The 18660-nt window shown below is 50.8% G+C and overlaps 1 protein-coding gene across 5 annotated transcripts in view; it reads left to right on the top strand.

The window, feature by feature from the left end:
• Positions 1-18660, top strand: part of RGS6 (regulator of G protein signaling 6) — a 620371-nt gene that overhangs the window by 592432 nt on the left and 9279 nt on the right. For 2 of the 5 annotated variants that reach the window (XM_058293119.2, XM_058293120.2), the window contains exons 17-18: positions 3447-3500; positions 15608-15674. The exons of 2 other annotated variants lie outside the window; for them this stretch is intronic. In XM_058293119.2, the coding sequence (XP_058149102.1) occupies positions 3447-3500; positions 15608-15674 (121 nt within the window). The remainder of the gene's footprint in view (positions 1-3446; positions 3501-15607; positions 15675-18660) is intronic. One more of the 5 variants, XM_012522723.4, reaches the window with a different exon arrangement.

Here is an 18660-nt window from a genome sequence, read left to right as displayed (position 1 = left end):
CTTCCTTCCCTCACCTGCCCAACAATGTTCGTTTGTTCTTTCAACCAACAAGTAGCTACATCCCGGTGTCTCTGTCCTCCTCCACTGGAAACTGAGTCTTGGTTCCCTGCAGCCCCTTGGAACCATAGATTTGGGGGCCCAGGCACCCTTGGCATGTGCTGAGGGGTGACTGAGGCAGAGATAAGCTCAGCTAGCTTCTGGGAGGAGGGAAGGATAAGCCAGGTGAGGCATCGGGTACCTGGGAGAGGAGGAGGCAGGAGAGACAGCTCATGATTCTAGTCTGCCTGCAAACCCTTTGCACTTTTCAGCTGTGAGCTGAGACCTGTGTGTGGCTACATGTGGCTCTACTTGCACCGAATCCCATGACTTTGTACCATGACCCCTAGGGACACATGCACCCCTCCCTCTATGCTCCTGGCCTCCCTTCCCCAGTCCCTGAGCATGTGGCTGTCCATCGACACGCTCCCCGTCAGGTCTGCCGGCTGCCTCTCGGCCACAAATCCTCCTGTGTTGAACTTGTGTGCAGGCTCCTGTCTGCAGAGCTGGTTGGTGTCACCTAACTCCAGAGTCTAGAAGATCTTTTCTATCCTGCCCTCCTGGCTTTGGGTAGCTCTGAGAAGAGCCCCAAGAGTCTGAGAAAGAGAAAGGAGCTTCCGAAATGCCTGGATTGTCAGAAACCCAACTCGTAGCTACTCTGATGGGCAGAGTGAAGTCTGGTCTCTTGTCAGCCGCCTTCCTGGAGGATGTTGGTGGAGGGGCTCTGATGGAGGGGACCGAACCCCCCACTGATAGCTCTGACACAATTTCAAAGCTGGAGGCAAGAGAAGGGTCATGGAGACTTTTGGTATCTCCGGCCCAGATCTCAGGAGGGAAGGGCAAAGTAAGTTGTCCTTATTTCTTTGGGGTCCAAGATGCCTGATCTGATCATAATTTGGGGAAATTATCAGGCTATAGCAGTTTGACCCAACTGGACCTGTCTATGTTCCCAGAAGAGAAGTGGGGGCCTATTTAGTCTCTGTGTGGGTTTAAAGATGAGGAGAAAATACACATTAACCCACGGAATGGTGCTGAGATACTGATACTTGCAAGGCCTCTGTTATTAGGGAAAACTTCTCAGAAAAGATTGCCTAGTGAGGAAGGAGCGGATGATGCCCTTCCTGTGAAATGTTACAAGCAAGTTCAGATTATCCTCCCAGCACCCAAACTGAGGAGTGCTCTTGTGGCAGAAAGCCCTTGCAGATACCAATACCGGGGGTTTATTTGGGGTTTTTTTTGAGGTACAGGGGCCAGGGATTGAACCTGGAACCTCATATATGGGAAGCCAGCATTCAGTCATTGAGCTACTTTTTGTTTTTTGTTTGTTTTGCTTGTTGTTTGTTTTTGTTTTTTCAGGAGGCACCAGAAACCAAACCCGGGACCTCCCATGTGGGAGGCAGGTGCTCAACCACTTGGGCCACATCTGTTCCCCCTCCAGTACCCTTTCAATATCCAGGAGTTATCCAAACATCCAAAGACAGTGACAAAGCCTACTTCTGCCTCCCCTTTCTCCCTGAGAGTCTCCAGGCATGGGTCTGATTTGTAACTCTACTCTTTTAGGTAGGCCTAGAATAGCTTTTGATTTCAGGGATGGGCTTTTCATGTGTCCAGGTCACGAAAGGAATGTGAGATTCACAATCTCCCTAAGAAAGGGGCTATGAATTAGCCTCACTTTTCTGCTAAGCCAGGCCCCTCACCGAGTCTGAAGGTCCAGCCTTCTCATCCTGCAGCCCTAATTCATCTGCTTTTCTAACCTTTTCAAAGAAAACGACATTTGCTCCAAAGGACGAAGTTCTTGGGGGCCAGTAATCTGGGGTTTAGAGGGCTACCCCCGGGGCGATTAAGTACCAATGATGACCGTTTTCCAGGGCAGCTTGGAGGGGCCAAGCAAAGGCAGAGGAAACTGAGCAACACAGACTGATTGCCACCCTCTGAGATCAAGAACTTGGTGACCAGAGGACAAGAACGATAGGAGCTGGGCTTCAGGGTTTGGCCTGACTTGAGCCAAATGGAGCTACCTGGTCTTCCTACTGGGAAGCTGAGTCCTGCCATCTGTGGAGCAGAGACTCTGGTGCCCAGGGCCATGGAACCCTCAGTGCCCAGTACAAGGAGAAAGACCAGTCCAGCTCTGTGGTGGTGTGTTGCTTGTCTTGTGTTTTCCTTCTGCACCCCCAGACCTGTCTCCTGGCAGCCAGCTGCAATGAGGGACAGGGCACTGCTGCCTGCCAGGGAGGCCCTATGACTTTACCCACACAGATGGCTGCCTACCGCTTTGTCCCCTCTGCTTTCAGCGCATCCTGCAGACCCACAGGCCCCTGGCTGCTTCTTTAGCTCCCTGATGACAATGATGTGCTCTGTGTGTGTGTGTCCATGCAAGTGTGTGCTCATTTTGGTATGTATGTACTCTCTGAATTTCCAGCCTCAGGCTCAGGACCCTGGAGTGGGGCTCTCGGGTAAACTGTCAGGTATTGGGGGTATAAAACTAGGCTCCTGAAACCCCTGCCAGCAGGGAATTGGGGGGAGAAGGCCTTGCACAGGCAACACCCTCTTTCCCAGTTGTGGAGAGCTGGTGGGCCCAGGAGAGCATTCCAGGGCTTCGCCCTCTTGCCCCTGACCTGGGGTCTCTTGGGCTAAGAATTCGCCGCCTGCAGCCTGCCGTGAGTGAACCCGGAAGGCATCACCTGCCTCGAGACTGAGAAAGCTTTGTCAGCCCAAAAGACGCCCCCCGCCCCATGTTATTGCCTTCTGAGGGCCCAAGACCCTCTGCTGTTAAGAAGGACGAGGACAGTCCCTCCTCGGATGCAGAGCGAGCATGTGAGGGGACATTGAGACTTTGGCAACATTCCTGGCTGCCTCCGGGTGAGAAAATCTCAGCGGGAAAATGGTTCCTATCCCAGACTCACAGGCCAATTTCTGACTTCACCTCCCCTCCAGCCCTTCCTGAAACGCCCTCAGCAACCCCCCTCGGCCCCTCCCCGGTGCCCCTCAGGGGTAGTCTAGTCTGTTCTATGTCACCTTCAGCCTCACCAGGGCTCCTTGGGGCCCCACCTGCAGCCCCAAGCACCCAGCCACGGGTGGTTCCTGCAAGCAGTGGGCCGACCGTGGGCCCCGGGGAGAGCCGTGGTGGCTCCTAACCCAAACCCCAAAGTACGATCGATGATCCCGCGAGGAGCAAACGGCCCCCTCTCCTCAGTGCAAGCAGGCAGCACCATTTCCGGCGGGCTTCTCTTTTCTCTCTCTCCCATTGATTCTGCAAACTGTGCTGGCTGCTTCTCTTTTCCCGTTTTCTGCCCGTTTTGCTTTTGTTTTTGTTCTTTTAGCTGTGGCTGCTGCTGTTTGGAAACCATGCCTAAGCTGAAGATTATTTTTTTTCTGTATTTTTCTCCCTACTTTTTTTTCCCCCCCTAAAGCCAGAAAGTGAGCAAGGTCGTAGAACCTCCTTAGAAAAGTTCACTCGCAGTGTGGTAAGTTCGGCTGGTTTTCTTCCCTCAACGTTTCTTTTTCAGTTTTGCTTTGGTTTGGTTTGGTTTGGTTTTCCCCCAGATTTTTTTTGTTGGGGCGGGAGGGAGATGGTGCTTTCCCCTCAACACATCCTTTTCTTTCGCGAGTGTCTGCGGCTTCTCTTCTAGGGATGGATTTGCAAAAGGCCTGGCAGGCGGGTGGCCACCACTGCAGAAGGTGCACACGTGACCACCCAGCCTCAGGCCCGGGCATTTGATCTTCTGCTCAGGGTTTGAGGAGGAAGGACCGCTGTCCTTGGGGCTGTGTGTTTTGTGCATCTTCTGCAGCAGCCCAGGGAGAAGGCCATTTAACAACACCATCAAAGAAATTGGCTCAGAACCATAGCTCATCTCAAAAAAATTTTAAAAATCCAAATTTCCCTTTGTGAACTCTGGCAGTCACGCCGGTGCAGGTCGCGAGCTGCTGCTGCGGTGTGAGCGGCTTTCGCTGTGTGCAGAAAACGGCCGTGCTGCATGGGACCCGGCGGTGTGGCCTAGCTGGTGTGTGTTTTAGTGGCCTCTGCATGAGCCCCTACATCCCTTACAGCCCCGATCAGCCTCGCTCTCACAGTGTGATGGGGAGAAGAGGGCAGTAGCCATGAAGTGGAGGGAAAGGCAAGGCCCTGCACGGCCCCCAGGACTTCCCAGGGGCAAGAGCGCTGTCAAGTTCCCCCAGCCTTGATCCCGATAGCCTGGGTAAATGTGGGCTACAGATTCACTGCCGCTGTAGGGAAGTATCTAACTTTCATGCAGTCCAGCTGAGAGAGTGGTAGAGAGCAGTACAGTGGCACTTAAGGGTACCCCCTGGTAACAGATGAGAGCACGAAATGAGTCGTTCGTTCATCTGGTACACCCTGGAGATTCTAGAGTGTAGTCTGTGAAATAGTACAGACTGGTCTATCCTTTTCATGCTATGCGCTCCAAGATTTGAGCATAGGGCAAGGTATACAGGACATATTCCACCTAGCTCATTCATTGACTTCTCAGCAATAGGCTTCTGAACCTGCACTCTTACCATCTAACCAAAAGGAACCAAGGTGGCACAAGTAAGCAGGGAACCCACTCATGAAACTGGCGACACTACTCTTCCTGAGGGGTGGAAACGCCACGCATGCTGGCTTGCCTTTTTTTTTTTCATCCCTCCATTGAAGAGGAAAATCTTGTAAAATGTGACTAATGTGCAGTTAAGAACCTAATTTCATCCTTTAACAGAAAGTCTTAGAACCCTGGGTTGAAAGCAACCTGGTCATTTACCTATCATAACTAGGTGCGTTTTAGCTGCTTTTAACATTATTTTGAATTTGCTAGAAGTAAACATCACCCTAACTCTAGTAGGTGGCAATTAAAATACCGGTGCTTATCCCATCTCTTCTTCAATCTTCCCTCCCTGTGGTCTTCCTTCATGAGAAATCAGAGCATGCAGAGTGCAAGGTCTGCTGGCCCCTGTCTCTCCTCATGGATGGCTTGCCAAGGCCATGTGGCTTCACACACCAAGGTGCCCCAGGCCACTGGAAGCAAGGCCTACAGGACCAAAGGCCTACGGGACCTCCTCCATCCCCTGATGGCCCGATAGAGAGTGGTGGGGAACTCACCTTCCCCATCTTTTTGGGGCCTGGATGCTGAGGAAGGAGGATGTTCAGGGATTTTGCTGATGAGCCCAGGCTGTAAGGTGTACTGTAGTAGACTCTCAGGTGCAAACTTGGGGAAAAGAGCTCCTCCAGGTCCACGGAGGCACTTGAGGTTCACTGAGTGGGCCTAATGGGTATGAGGAAGGAAGCTGGTACATGGAAACAGGCACAAACATCTTGAGGCTGTCTTCCATGAGACGTGGATGTTGGGAAAGGCCAGAATGATCGTGATGGAGCTCTGTGAGGAGCATTTATGGATGCACCTTCATTCCAGGAGTGTCGTTGGTTCAGGGGTTTCCTTGGTCCCTTAGCAAAGTGTTCGGAATAAGAAAGCACCAACTTTCCTATGTGTGCACATAGGAAAACGTTTAGCAATGTTTCCAGGGCAGGCTGAAGGAGAAGAATTTCCCAAGCTCCTGAGGGTTTTAGCATCTCTATGATAAACAGCTCACTTTTTTTTTTAATGCTTTCCTAAATTCCCTGCTGCTCTTTTATGAACAGGAGGGTCTATTGGGTGTGCATTTTGATTGTTTGGTTCCAGTGGTAGAGATGAGTTTTCATTGCTCCGTCCATGATTTTTGCCTTCCTTGTGCCCTTGGAGTAGCCCCATATGCCCACAAGATGTGGCTTAGTAGAACAGTGGTGATTCTCAGGGTACTTAAGGCTGGAACCCAAGGACTTAGCCTCAACAGCCCGGTACCCTAATCAAACAGAACTAAGCAACCCATCAGTGTGCCTTGCTGAGACACCCAGCCATTGTCTGGATATTATATATGTAAAGTGCTGGATTTCTGTAAAAGATTTGCATGAGTATTTTATCTGCTACATACTGCAAACTACAAAACTAAATGAAAGGTTAGTTCAAGAGCAGTCTCATATTGCTGGGAAGGAGGTATAAGATGACAACCTATGACATGGAGCTAATGTTGGAAAAATGAGGGATTTAAGCTGGACCGCTCAAGGACCAAGGATGCAAGGACAGCTGCCAATTAGGAATAATTGGTGGTAAGAAATGTGGGTCCAGGTGGTTGGTTAGCTCAGTCATCTAGAGTCTTGTCAAGATTAAATCTGAATCCAGAATTTCTCCCCAAAACATGCTGATGGCCTCTTTTTTTGGCAAAGGGGGAATACTTGGAGAAAACAAATTGTTCTTCCCGAGACTTAAGGTGTGTCATGAGGTGGAGGGATTGTCTGCTGGGCCACAGATGCCCCCTTTTCCATGAGATCCTAGGCAGTAGGTCAGGGAGGTTCATGGAAGCTGCTGGAGCCATACTAGTTTGGGTGCAGGAGGTGCCTTGTACTCCCCAACAGGCAGTGCTCTGTGAGCTTCTCCTTCTGACAGCAGTTTCATTCCGAGTCACCCCCTACCTGAATATACAAAGTAAACGTCGAGGGATGCTGCGCCAAGCATCGTGTGGTGTGGTGGACTGGAGCCACAGAGCCTACCTATAACCCTACTTATTCGACAGGCAAGGCCCAGAACCAAAGCCAAAAATGACTAAGAATCCTTGGTAGGGCCCCATCTAGCCCAAAATGCACCTTTATTCAAAACAGAACATGATACCACCTGCACCCCACAGATGCCCGGCTTGACAAGCACAGTGCAGACGGGATTCCAGCAACTTCTTGCCTTCTCAGCTGGGTGCCTTGTTCAGTGACTAGCCCACATGAGTGTACATGGTGTCCCCGGTCCAAGGGTCCCCAGTCATAGGAAGGGCTGTAATGCATAGCAGCATCGCAAGGGGGCACTCAGATGTGGCATCAACTCGAATGAGCTGACTGGGAAGCCACCTTTCTCAGAGGCTGTAAAAGATGAAAACCATACTAGGAAACATCTGGCTGGTCATTGTAGATTGCTTTTCTAGCACCTTCCATCTCCTCAGATTCTCTAGGGGGAAGTCCTGGGCATTACCTGACTGGGGAGAAAGAGGGGAGTTTCTCTAACTAAAGACTACTTCCTGCCCTTCAGTGCAAACCCGCCTGCCACTGTAAGGTGCCTTCCTAGTTTTGTGGTTGGCAGATGACAATGGCAGTATGGGGGTGGCCAGAGCTAAATGGCCTACCCTCCCCCTGCTCTCTCTTAGGTGTGCACATGCCTTCAGATTCCACCAGTGCCTACTACAAAAGGCTGAGTGGTTCATCAGGGGCTGGGTCTGACGCAGAGGATGAGAGAATGACTGGGAAGGACAACTAGAAGAAGCAAAGGGCCCCTAGCCAAACCACAGCAGCAGCAATTTGATTTTCCCTTTGGGGATGGTGGCTGAAGCCCTCTGATGAGAACTCCAACCTGGACAGGGGAAGCTAGAGAAAGGTCCCTGCTCCTCTGGGTACAGTGCCATGGAGGAAGCCGCAGGGTGCTGATGACTCTTCAGTTAGAAGAAGTGGCAGCCCCAAGTGAAGCTGGTATCAGCCCCCTCGGATCCCTTTGCCTGGAGTTCAGCTGGAGCCCCTCAGCTGCCTTCCTGAATGCTCCATCAGCTGTAGCCTTGGACTACAAAGACGGGAAATGGGGCTGCCACTGCCTGAGCAAGCCCGGGAGGCCGCCGAGAAGGGAGATGAGGATGAGCTACTCAGAAGGGAGCATCTTACTTTAGCTTTGTCAGGAGGCTCCTTGGAATTGAAGCAGCCAAGGGCCGGCAGTGGAGGGCGCCTCAGCCTGCGACAGGGGCATCTCTGCGACAGGCCTTTCTGTCCTGCCTGCCAAGGAATGCAGCAGGGAAGTCAGATGGAGACCAGGGAGCCCTTGGAGCCAGCTGTCACCCTCTCTCCTCCCTCTCTCCTCCCTACCTCCCTTCCCGGCAAAAAGCCAAGGAAAAGCTAATGAGAGCTGAAAAGTCAGCAGCTCGCCCGCCTCCTTCCAGGCAATTCTGCAGGAAGAACCCTCCCCCCCCCACCGACCCACCCAGCTCCAGGCCCAGGTTCTGAACCGGAAGTGGAAGGCTGAGGCTTCTGGCAGGGGAAAGCAGACAACAGGGCACTCAGCCAACTCAGCTTCCCCCAGGAGGTAGTTTTCTTTTCCTTTTTGGCATTTTGTGGGGAATAGCCATGCACCCTGATGGAATGAGTCCTGGCATACCTAAACTCAGCAGAGCCGCTAGAGGGCTTTGACTTCAGTAGGAAAAAAATCTATGGGGACCTCCAGAAAGGGCCAGTTGGGTAAAAATCTCTGCACAGGGTTAGTTTGGATTGCACATGTGGCCTGTGCCTCCTTTGGGGCCACTGGGTCAGAGAGCTTGGTTCCACCTTCTCCCATGTCAGAGGCCTGAGATCCCGCCATAGTGAAGCCCTGGCCCTGGCGAGGGATGGCTAGGGATTTCCATACTACCGTTTACAGGGAAAGCATTGAAAGCTACTCTCTTGAGCAGCAAGGGCTTCTCCTAGGATTCTGTGAAATTCATCAGCATCCCACGCAGAGCGGCTGCTGCTGCCAGCCTCAGCTTGCTGGCTGTGTGCCCTCGTGTAAATTGCTAGCCCTCTCTGAGCCTTGGGTTTCTCCTCTGTATAAGGACTTGGACTAGAAAATCTCTACAGTCCCTTCCAGCTGAGAGTCTTCTATGGGTCCGTGCGTCTCTCCATCCTGAGAACTCTGAGTTGTGCTATCATCCCCTAGAATTAGAGGGCTGATGCCTCCCTGCCCATTTAGCTACCTGATCAGGAAGTGTGTTCCAGCCTTTGAGGCAGGGAAATAAACCACGGAGAGAATCAAGGTGAGCATGTATTGAAAAACCCTAGTCACAGATTTGAAGAAAAAGGGCTGATAGAAGAACTAAAAATGCCACAGGCTACCTAAACCTGGGACCCCTCTCAGCTGCTCAGGGCTCCTTCAAAACCCCTAGCGGGCAAAGAGGGAGGGGTCACATAGAGCAGGGTAGCAACTCACACCCATCAACCTCGCCAGTTCTGGAGTCCCACCTTCTGGTCTGAATGTGCAGCTTGGTGGGGGGGGCGGGGAGGGCCGAAAAGAGGGGGCCACGAGGCCACCTGGGCAGCAGTCTCAGCACTGCCACACTGTCCTGTGCAGTGGGCGGAGGGCAGCTCGGGTCCTGCACGCACAGGAAGGCATGAAATGTCACCATCACTCTGCTGCTCGCCTGCTACCACACTTCCCAGTTCCCTGGGGAGCTCTGGCCACCTCGTCACTGCTCTTTTTTAGAGATGAGCAGAAGGAGGTGACCAGAGGCTGCCACCCTGGTTATGCTCAGTGGTCAGTTATGTCCCTTCTGCTCTCTGATCCTCCATCTCCACCTCGGCTCTCTGTGAAATCTGAGAAAGCGTATCTCATATTTCAACGTGGTAGCCGGAAAAGGAAAATGTAAAAGCCTATTTTTTATAAACGAACTATAAAATGTAAAACTTAACAGAATCAGCCAAGACAAAGTGATTCTCCACGGGGAGGGGCGTCTTTCAGAAACTCCGGGATAGGGTGAGATTTTTCTTCCTCCAGAAGGGTCAGAGGTCTGTCATTTTTGAGGAGCTCAGCCCGAGACCCTGCCACTTCTCTTGGAAGGAGGAACCCACAGCTGTCGCAGCTGATGGTTCAACCTGTCAGTTGAAAGCAGCCAAAAAAAACACCCTCCGCACAGAGGCCCACTCAGAGGAAAGGGCCAGCGGTGATTCAGCCTCCAGACACATGGAGCGAGCACGGCTCCCGGGAGACACTGCCTCCTGCCTCCTCTTGGCCAGCCTGCCCTCTGTCCCGTCCCAGCCCCTCTCCTTCTTTCCCCAGACCCCAATGTGCCAAGCAGTCAAGTGAAAATCCAACTCCTCTGAGGCAGAAAGGCACAGCTGTGTGTTTGCGGCCGCTGATTCAGATCCAAATCGCGTATCCTGCCAGTCTCCTGCAGAGGGAGGCTGGGGGCACACTGGATGTATGTGCCAGGCAGGAATCTATTTCGGGAGGTGACCCGCAGCCCTCTGCCATACCAGAGCCTTCCTCCCCACCCTCACTCCGGAAAGACCTCCTTCTGGAAGGAGAGCTCCCTTCAAAAGTGGCTGATGGGGCTGTGGGATTTTCAGCCTTTTCTTTGTCCCTTGGACAGCCAGGCTTCCAGCACCTGTCCCCACGCAACCACACAGGAACCGCCATCAGCGCTCATCTGTCCAGGGAGGAGGGCGAGGGTGAAGGTGAACGCAGAGCCCCAAGCCAGATAAACAGCACGAAATGCAGACCTCTTAGGAGACAGGACACGCACCCTGAGTGCATTCAGTCCTGCCGGGGGGTGGAGGGCAGAGGCACCACAAAAGAAGGAGCTGGAGACAGAACCCCCCAGGCATCAGGGATAGCAGGGACCTAGGCAAGGGACAAGGTCAAGGAGAAGAGACCCATCTCTGCCTGTTTTCCAGACTGCAGAGTTGAAAGAGAAGTTAGGGACCTCAAGGTCTGAGGGCCTCAAAGGCTGAGAAGTAATACCACATGGAATTTACCCAAAAAAGATTTCCCAGTGGAAATAACTAGGGATTCTTCCTTTTGTTAAAGCAGCGAATTAGTCTCCCTGGTTCTAGTCCAGTTTGGAAAGCATGGCATTCTGGAAGGAGGGCGGGATATGTGTCTACGCATAAGGACAATCTGGAAAATGGTGCTCTGAAGCAGAATAGCCAAATAGGACATTGAGGGGAGTTGAGAGGACGTTTTGGAGCCATGGGGTTTTCAATGTAGCGACGTTTGCCCCAAGCCCAAGTGCTCCTGAGACCGAGAGAAAGACTTTTGGATGTTTTTTTGGTGGTCCCCCAATGAACGGGGAGGCAGAACACCGAGTGTGTGTGACCACCCCAGAAGGGGCCAGGCTCGAATGGCCGTGGCTCTGCCCTGCTCCCTGACCTTGGTCAAGTCCTTTGACCTGAGCAATGGCATCAGGGCCCCAAATGGGCATGGGTCTCTTTGGTGTAGTACTTGGTGGGACTTCTCCACATACCCTTTGCCAGCCTGGCTTACCAGGAGGGTAACCAGACTAACTACAGTCCCTGCTCCAGAAAATATTTACCAGTGGCCTGTTGCAAGTGCAATAGAGTTGAAAAGAACGTCCACTCCTGCTCTCCCTCCCCCTGTCCCTTTATTCCTTCCATGTTTGCTCATCTTTACATAAAGCGAGTATATTCACAATGTCCAAGCAGCTAGTTAGAATGTGAGCTCAAAGATTTATAGCAACTGGCTGTGGCCAACCATAGCTGTTGTCCTGTCCAACATCCTTTTTGATGACTTGAAGATACAAACATGCCAGTCATATTGAAAGATCCACACTGGAAGATATTGTTCATTTGGTAGATAGTGGGATTTGAAAATTATCTCCTCAGACTGGGATGATGGGTCAAAATCAACAGATAAAATTCACATTAAAAAATTCAGTTTCGCTACTACAGGATGGCATTCTCAGCCTTCACCGCAATTTGAGTTTTAAAACATATATAGGATTATAATTCATTGCAAGTTTAATAAGCAAAAGCAAGAGGCAATTGTTTACAAAAAAAGCAACTTTAGGTCATGATTACAAAAGTGGAGCAGAGAAGAGAGAAGTGTCCCACTGCTTTCTTTGTGGATCTAGAGTGTATTGATTGTTGGTTCTAAGCCCCACATTTTACCAGGATCTTTAACAAACTAGAGAAAATTCAGAAGAGAATAATGAAGATGACAAAGGGATTCTGGAAACCACATCAATGAGACTAAACTAAAGATGTCTAGTCCCCAAGGAGACTTGATAGCCTTTGCAAGATACATTTATGTTTGTCTTCCAGAAGGAGTGGACACTTCCGTATCACTAAAGAGGGCAAAGTTAGGACAAATGGGTAGAAGAGGTGGGAAGGGTCACTCTACTGAAGAACTTTCTAACAGTGGTACCTCCCCAACAATGGAATGTGCCACTGCAAGAAGTGAGGAGCTCCCTGGAAACATTTAGAGGCTAAATGGCCAAGGGTATTATAAAGCAGATTTCTGCACTCGATTCCATGATCTTTCCCAACTGGAATCCTGTGCTGCCTTAAATATTTGTCAAATGAATCCTCTGTGTTTCATTCTATGATTTATGAATAAGACATGGTAAAGAAGAGTAGATCATATAAGGAAGTTTGGGGATTGGAGGAGAGGAATCCAAAAAGATTGGTCTCTGCCTTGAGGGAGAAAAGCCAGGTGATGGCACAGTCAAAGCAAGGGAAACTGTCATGAAGTGGAATTACTGCCCTTCACATGTCATCCTTGCCTTAAAAAAAAAAAATTGCTGCTACACCAGCTGAGTTCTAGGCAACAGGGTTCTGTGCCCAAATGCCTAAAAGGAGGTCAGAGAGTGGAAGACACTGGTACCCATTGGCACAGAGAGGCTGGCAGCTATGGTGCAGGTGGGCTGAACACAAACAAAAGCTCAGGATCAGAGAAAGTTTAGCCTGTCATAGTTTCCACCCAGAAAGGACCTTCCATCGCAAGCAGAAAAGACAATAAAGTCATGTGCCTTTCACCCAGTACCTGCTGCAGATTTCAGGTGGGCAAGCTGCACCCTAGAATGTCTTAGACTGGCCAGAGGCAGAATATGCCCCCAGAGGCCTCAGGGTGGGGGCCCTACCCTCCCTAAGTCCTCTTCTCCTGAGCCTTGCCTCAGGGACTCCAAGCCACATCATGCCACTTTCTTCCCAACTGTCCTGAGAACCAGATAGCTCATGACACTCCCTCCCCTCTCAGGCTTTGCCAGGGCTGCTTTCAACTCATCATGGAATGTTTAATTATGGTGATTACAACTCATGGCTCTTTTCCTCTTCTCATCTTTTGCTTCCAAAGTCTTTGAGGCCTCTCATTAAACATGGAGATCCTGGTCAGGTCAGCAAAGTTTTAATAAGATTTTTTAAAAGCTAAAGAAAGCTCAGTCAGAATTGACTGCTACTATGTTCTTTCATATGTTCCTTGAAACTCTGTCAGGCACTATTGGTACCTGCAGAGAAGAGGTGAGGAGGATGAGCCATGGGGATCAGGGAGAACCCATACTTCTTCTCAGATCTGGAGAAGTATGCCCTGGCCTCTCTGTTGGCATCCGGAGCATGGTGCATTTAGCCCCCCTGGTAAATGGGATAGGCTGTTAAGCAAGGACAGACATCCTGGCCTTTACATCATACCAGACTAGGTTGGGAACTGGGATGAGTCTTCTAATATAGAACTGAATCTAACCTTGGAATCTGGGAGTATCCTGATTGGTTGATGATACTGGAAGGTTCCAGGACATCCATAATTCTAAATATACAAAGGCGTCCACTGTGATCACGATCCCTTGGCCATATACTTGGTGGAGATTTCCTTGGTATTGACACAGCTTCAGATCCCATCATTTGATAGTCCTCCAACTAGATGAGTTTCTGGGTCTATAAGACGTAATAAGAAGGATCTACAGGATGGAGTGTGGGTGGGGTGATGCCCACCAGAGCCCCCTGGCCTGTCCTTCAGAGCCTCACTCGGGCTCTGGTGTCAGGAGTCCCTCATTTCCTTACTCCCCAGGGAGTACAGTCACACCACCCCACCTGGAGTTGGTGTTACACACAGCAGACAGCAGGAGTGTGGTGTTCATGAGAAGATCCTGACCGGCCCCTGGTGGCTGATTAGCCTTAGCCATCCAGACTATTCTTTACCCTGTCAATAGCCAGCTAACTCACGGTCTCCATCGCAGAAGGGTAAGGAGCACCAATCACCCAGAGCTAAGTGTTGCCAAAAACCTGGTGGTGACATTTCCCTCAAATACATTCCCACCCACTACTGAAGATGACCCACTAGCTTTGCTCCCAGAAAACATCTCTTGAATGTCCATCCAAGTATAGGGAAATGGGCTGGGTGAGAGACAGGCAGCCCCCCTCTGAGTCCCTATCTCTCCACTTGATATTGGTCTAAGACCCTTGGCAGTTTGCTCACTCGCCCACTGGGTGTAGCAGTGCCTCCTGCACTGGGTAGGGCAAAATAAGAACAATAGATACCATTTCTTAAGACCCCACTGTGTCATTCTGTGGGCCTCCCTGTCATCTTGGGCCTCGCCTGACATGCATTTTGGGTCCAATCCAGTTCTGCCACTAACTAGCTCTGTGACTTGGGCAGCTCCTCTAAGCCTCAGTTTCCTCATCCATGAAAAGGAGGTAAGAGTAAGAGATTAAATGGGAAAAAATATGTAAAGTGCTTAGCAGTGTTGGCAGCATATGCACTCAAGTGTAGCACTTTGTAGTAGGATTTTTGTTATGATGCTCTCCACAGTCCTGTCTTAGCTCCTCACTTACTACCTTATTTAATTTCCAACCATATTCTGCAAGTATAATTTTCTTTATTTTGCAGTTGAGCACAGGTAAGTGGTATCTCTTACATGACAATGGGCACAAAGCACATTTATTTAATCACAGTAGCCAGCTCACGGTAACAACTCAAAAAATGGTAGCTGTTACTATTGGCTTATTTTTAAGGGACCTTCCAAGAGCCAGTTTCTCTGCTTTCCCTGAGAATGGAGAGACTGTGGGTGCACAGAAGGCCAGCTTCTGCTCTGCGGTTGATTTCTTGGGGCCCCTACGCACTTGCCAGGGAGCTGTGGGCTGGTCAGCCCGCATGCTGCTGGGAGTTGGGGGGAGCCACCCATAACACATCATGTACGTTGTCACAATCTGGCATTTGCCCCCCCTACTGAGATGCAGGACCCTAAGATGCCTCCTGCTTCCAGCCACAGAGCGGTTCCACCCACCATAAGAGCGTGAAATCCAATCATCCAAATGTAGCCTTCTGCTGGGCCGGAGCCTCATTCCCAGAAACACTCAGCTCTCAGCCGTCTCCTCGCCTGGAGCCACCCTGAGCAATACAGCCTCACCAAGTCCAGTTGCTCCGCCTACCAGATAAACAGAGGCTTCTATTTTTTAACTACTTATTACAAGGTGGGGTTGTTGGAGGAGTCAGAAGCAAGTGGCAGGGGGTGCTTTGAAATCCTTCCATAAGCCAGACCCCTGGGGTGCACGCTCCTACTGCTCGTGATATTGACAGAAATACAAGCAGGGAGGCCATTTCTATGGACAGGAATGGCCTTTTTTTTCCCTGGGGATAGTTCCATTTTTATACGTGTATTTTAAGGTAAATGCTTTCAATTTGCGGTGTTGGTCGAAGATTGGCATTTTAGGAGCCTGATGTAAAATTCCACAGCCAGGCACGTGGTCGCTGGTGCGCTTTGCATGAGCTGCTTATGTAAGTGCCTGCAGGGTAAACCTGCACGTGGACGTGGACGCATGTGCACAGGTGCATGGACTGCCTGCCTGGCATGAACCCGCCGTGTGTGGCGTACGGGAGGCATGTGGCCACTCGCCGCAGACCTGCATGTGCCTCTGTGCACGGATCGCATGTCCGCTGCCTCTGTGTGCGTGTCTGGGCAGGGGCTCCTCTAAAGCCACAGGTCTTCACGGTTTCAGCTGGATAAGTTCTTCTTCACTTCCCTTCCCCAAAACACAATTGCCTAGTGCTGCTGGCGCAGAGTCAGAATGGCCGCTGCATTTCACCCCCGAGGTGGCTTCCTTCCAGCAGTGGGTGAGTGACCCCGGCGTCTGCACACGCTCTAACCTTCTTTGGGATCCTTTTGCACAGAAGTGCTCCAAAATCCAGGAGAGATGACCTGTTTGTCCGTGGCCTCCTACCCACCTAGCACTCCTGCTCTCATGCCCTGGTTCCATGGTCAGTCAGTGGCACGCATTTGTTGCTGTCTTCATTTTTCCTGCCCATTTTTTGTACCCATACTTTTTCCTTCCTAAGAAAGAAAAGAGCTGAGGGGTCCTGTAAAAATGTTGAAATGGACCTCATGTCCCAGAACCAATGTACAAATAATGTCCTTAGCTACTGACCCCATAACTCTCTTCTCCATTCCCAAGCAGAATAGGATAGAAATGCCCATGACCTTTGAAGACGCTTTCAAATCCAACAGCAGCATCTGCAGGCTTCGTCTCCCAGCTACAGCTTCTATAACCTTTTCAGTGTAGACCCAGGGCCCAGTCCTGCAGGAAACTTGGAAATCTTACAATCCTGTGTAATAGACCACCAAGGCAGGAGAGGCTGGAAAACCACCCATCCTCTGTCCCACAGGAAACAAAAGCACCTTAGGACATTTGAGGAGAGGCTGTAGGGAAGTAAGAAGGTGCTCCATGGCTAGGAATTCCATTGACCTAACTTTCTGTCCAGATTTCTGAAAATGCTGCCTAACCTGTCCCCTGCTACACACTTATTTAGGTTAGGAATGCAAGTCTGATAAAGGCCTAATGAACTGCATTCCTGGTAGCAGGTAACCCTCTTATGCATATGCCTCCAAATGGACAGGATGTAAGGGATGTCATCTTATTCACTGAGTGTTACGCTTTTGCAAAGCGGTTCCGCAAGTTGACTTCCTGTGCTTTATAGGCTCTGTGTGGGCAGCTGGCTTAACCAAAGACCCCAATCAAGATACATATTTGGGAGGATCATGTTTGCAGGAGATAATAAGCACTCTGAAGAGGGTGGAGTTAGAGTCCCAGCAGGTCCTCGGAAGAAGCACATACTGTCAGGGCAAGAGGCTCCCACCTATTGCATTGTTCACACTATCTCAGTACTAAGCTTAAGACGCACTCTTCCCACTCATCATGGTCCTTCCTCATTGGAAAAAAAAGTAACATCAAGTGGTTGCCAATAACAACATAGCCAGGTTTCTATCTATTTCCTGTAGTCTTTTGGCCTTTGCCTAATTTGGAGTGACCCAAAACTTAGAGGCCAAAGTATATTTGGAAGAGAAGGAAAAGTGGAAGAGGCAGGTATTGTCCGGAGCACAGGAATGCACGCTACTGCCCGGGCTTTGCCAGCAGAATGCCTCCCCTCCGCTCCACTCCTGAGTCCACCAAGAATTTCCTGCAAACTGAGCGTGGAGAGAGCAGCAGCTTTGTTCAGTCAGGATAAAAAGAGGGAGAGAGAAGAGATCCCAGTAACGAAAAGGGGGCATGTCCCCTGTGCAGGGATGAAGAGCAGCAGGGAAAACGGAAACGTGCAACTCGGAAAGGAGGCCGGGGAGCCAGGGCCTGCGCCGTCGGCCACCCATGGAGGGCACGATCCCCGAATCCTGGTCACTCTCCACCACCCTGCTGGGTTCCAGATTTGCCCCAGCACAGCAGGGGAGCCGTGGAGGAAGTCTCCCACCCAGCCACCAACACGACAGGCAGGAGGTGGCCTGTGCAAAGAGCCCCTTTAAGTGACAGAGCAGGAGTCAGCGGTGCTAGGAACGCCACCCAGGGAGGGGTTCAGCAGCCCGGGTGAGATACCCCAAATGAGGCACTTGCCCTCGAATAGTTCTAAGTGAGGTTGGTCCTAATGAGAGCGAAGCAGCTCTGCCAGCCCCACGCCCGCCTCTCTCCTCCCTGGGACCATTCCTCTGTGGGAGCTCCCAGAGGCTTCGGCACCACCAAAGGGACCCACGCAGACGTGGAGGCTTCACCTGGCCCATCCAGAAGCCACCCCCTTCCATTCCAGCTGCAGCGCCCTTCCCACCCCCCACCTGCGCCCCCCCAGCTCCGCGCAGAAGCCAGAGGCTCATTTCACCAGCCACCTCCCCTCTCTCAGGAGTGCCAAGTGCCACAGGGAACGCACCTCAGCAGAAGCCGAGAAGCTGTCTCACATGTCCAAGATCTCTGCTTCTTGCTCGCCGAGGCTGAGAAAATCACCCTGGGCTGCCCAGAGAGGCCGCCTAGGGTGGTGGGCATGGAGGGGTCCTTAGCCCTCAGAGTTCCCAGGATGGGCGGCCTCCTCTGCCCTGCCACTGACTTAGCCATTCACTCTAAGAGACGAGTTACTTAGGCTCTATGGAAGCCTGTTTCCTCTTCTCTGAAGTGGGGGCTAAAGTAACACCCAAGTGGCAAGGATGTTGTGGCTACTAGAGAAAGTGTCTATAAAATGCCTGGTGTCCTGCATGACACACCACAGCTGCTCGAGGTTCAATAAATGGGTGTCCCTTAGTAACTGTCCTCAGCAGCCAACCCATCTCCATCCCCACCCCCCACAGAGACCTGGATGATTTGAAGAGGAAGGCGCTTGAGAAGGCAGGGACATGAGATATTGATGCCATCCTCTTGGGCAGGAATAAGAAATGCAAAGAGAAAGGTCCTGGGAGACGAGCAGATAGATCAGTCCTTTTACAATCAAGCCAGGCATAAGAGCTGGCAGCACCGTTTTTAAATTTAAAAATAAATACACAAAGCATAGGTCGTTGCCAATACAGGCTAGAGTCTGCTAATGGCCCAGGTGACATTTTGTGGGAATAGCTTTCAGATGTGACTGCTGGGTATATCCCATATACCCATCGCTTACCTGGGAAGATGGTTGTTATACCTCTGTATGTAAGATGGCCTGCAGTTCCAAAAGAATTCACTTTTATTTTGACCACATTCCTTATTTTTTAACAAGTTCAAGTTTAAACATACATAAGTGTATATTCATTCTTCAGCCAGTGAACTTGCTTTTTTTTTTTCGATTTTCACCAATCTCTTGATTTTGTTTTTAATGT

The sequence above is a fragment of the Dasypus novemcinctus genome, chromosome 3 (assembly GCF_030445035.2).
Source record: "Dasypus novemcinctus isolate mDasNov1 chromosome 3, mDasNov1.1.hap2, whole genome shotgun sequence".
Lineage (NCBI taxonomy): Eukaryota > Metazoa > Chordata > Mammalia > Cingulata > Dasypodidae > Dasypus > Dasypus novemcinctus.
This window is presented reverse-complemented; position numbering and strand designations above follow the sequence as displayed.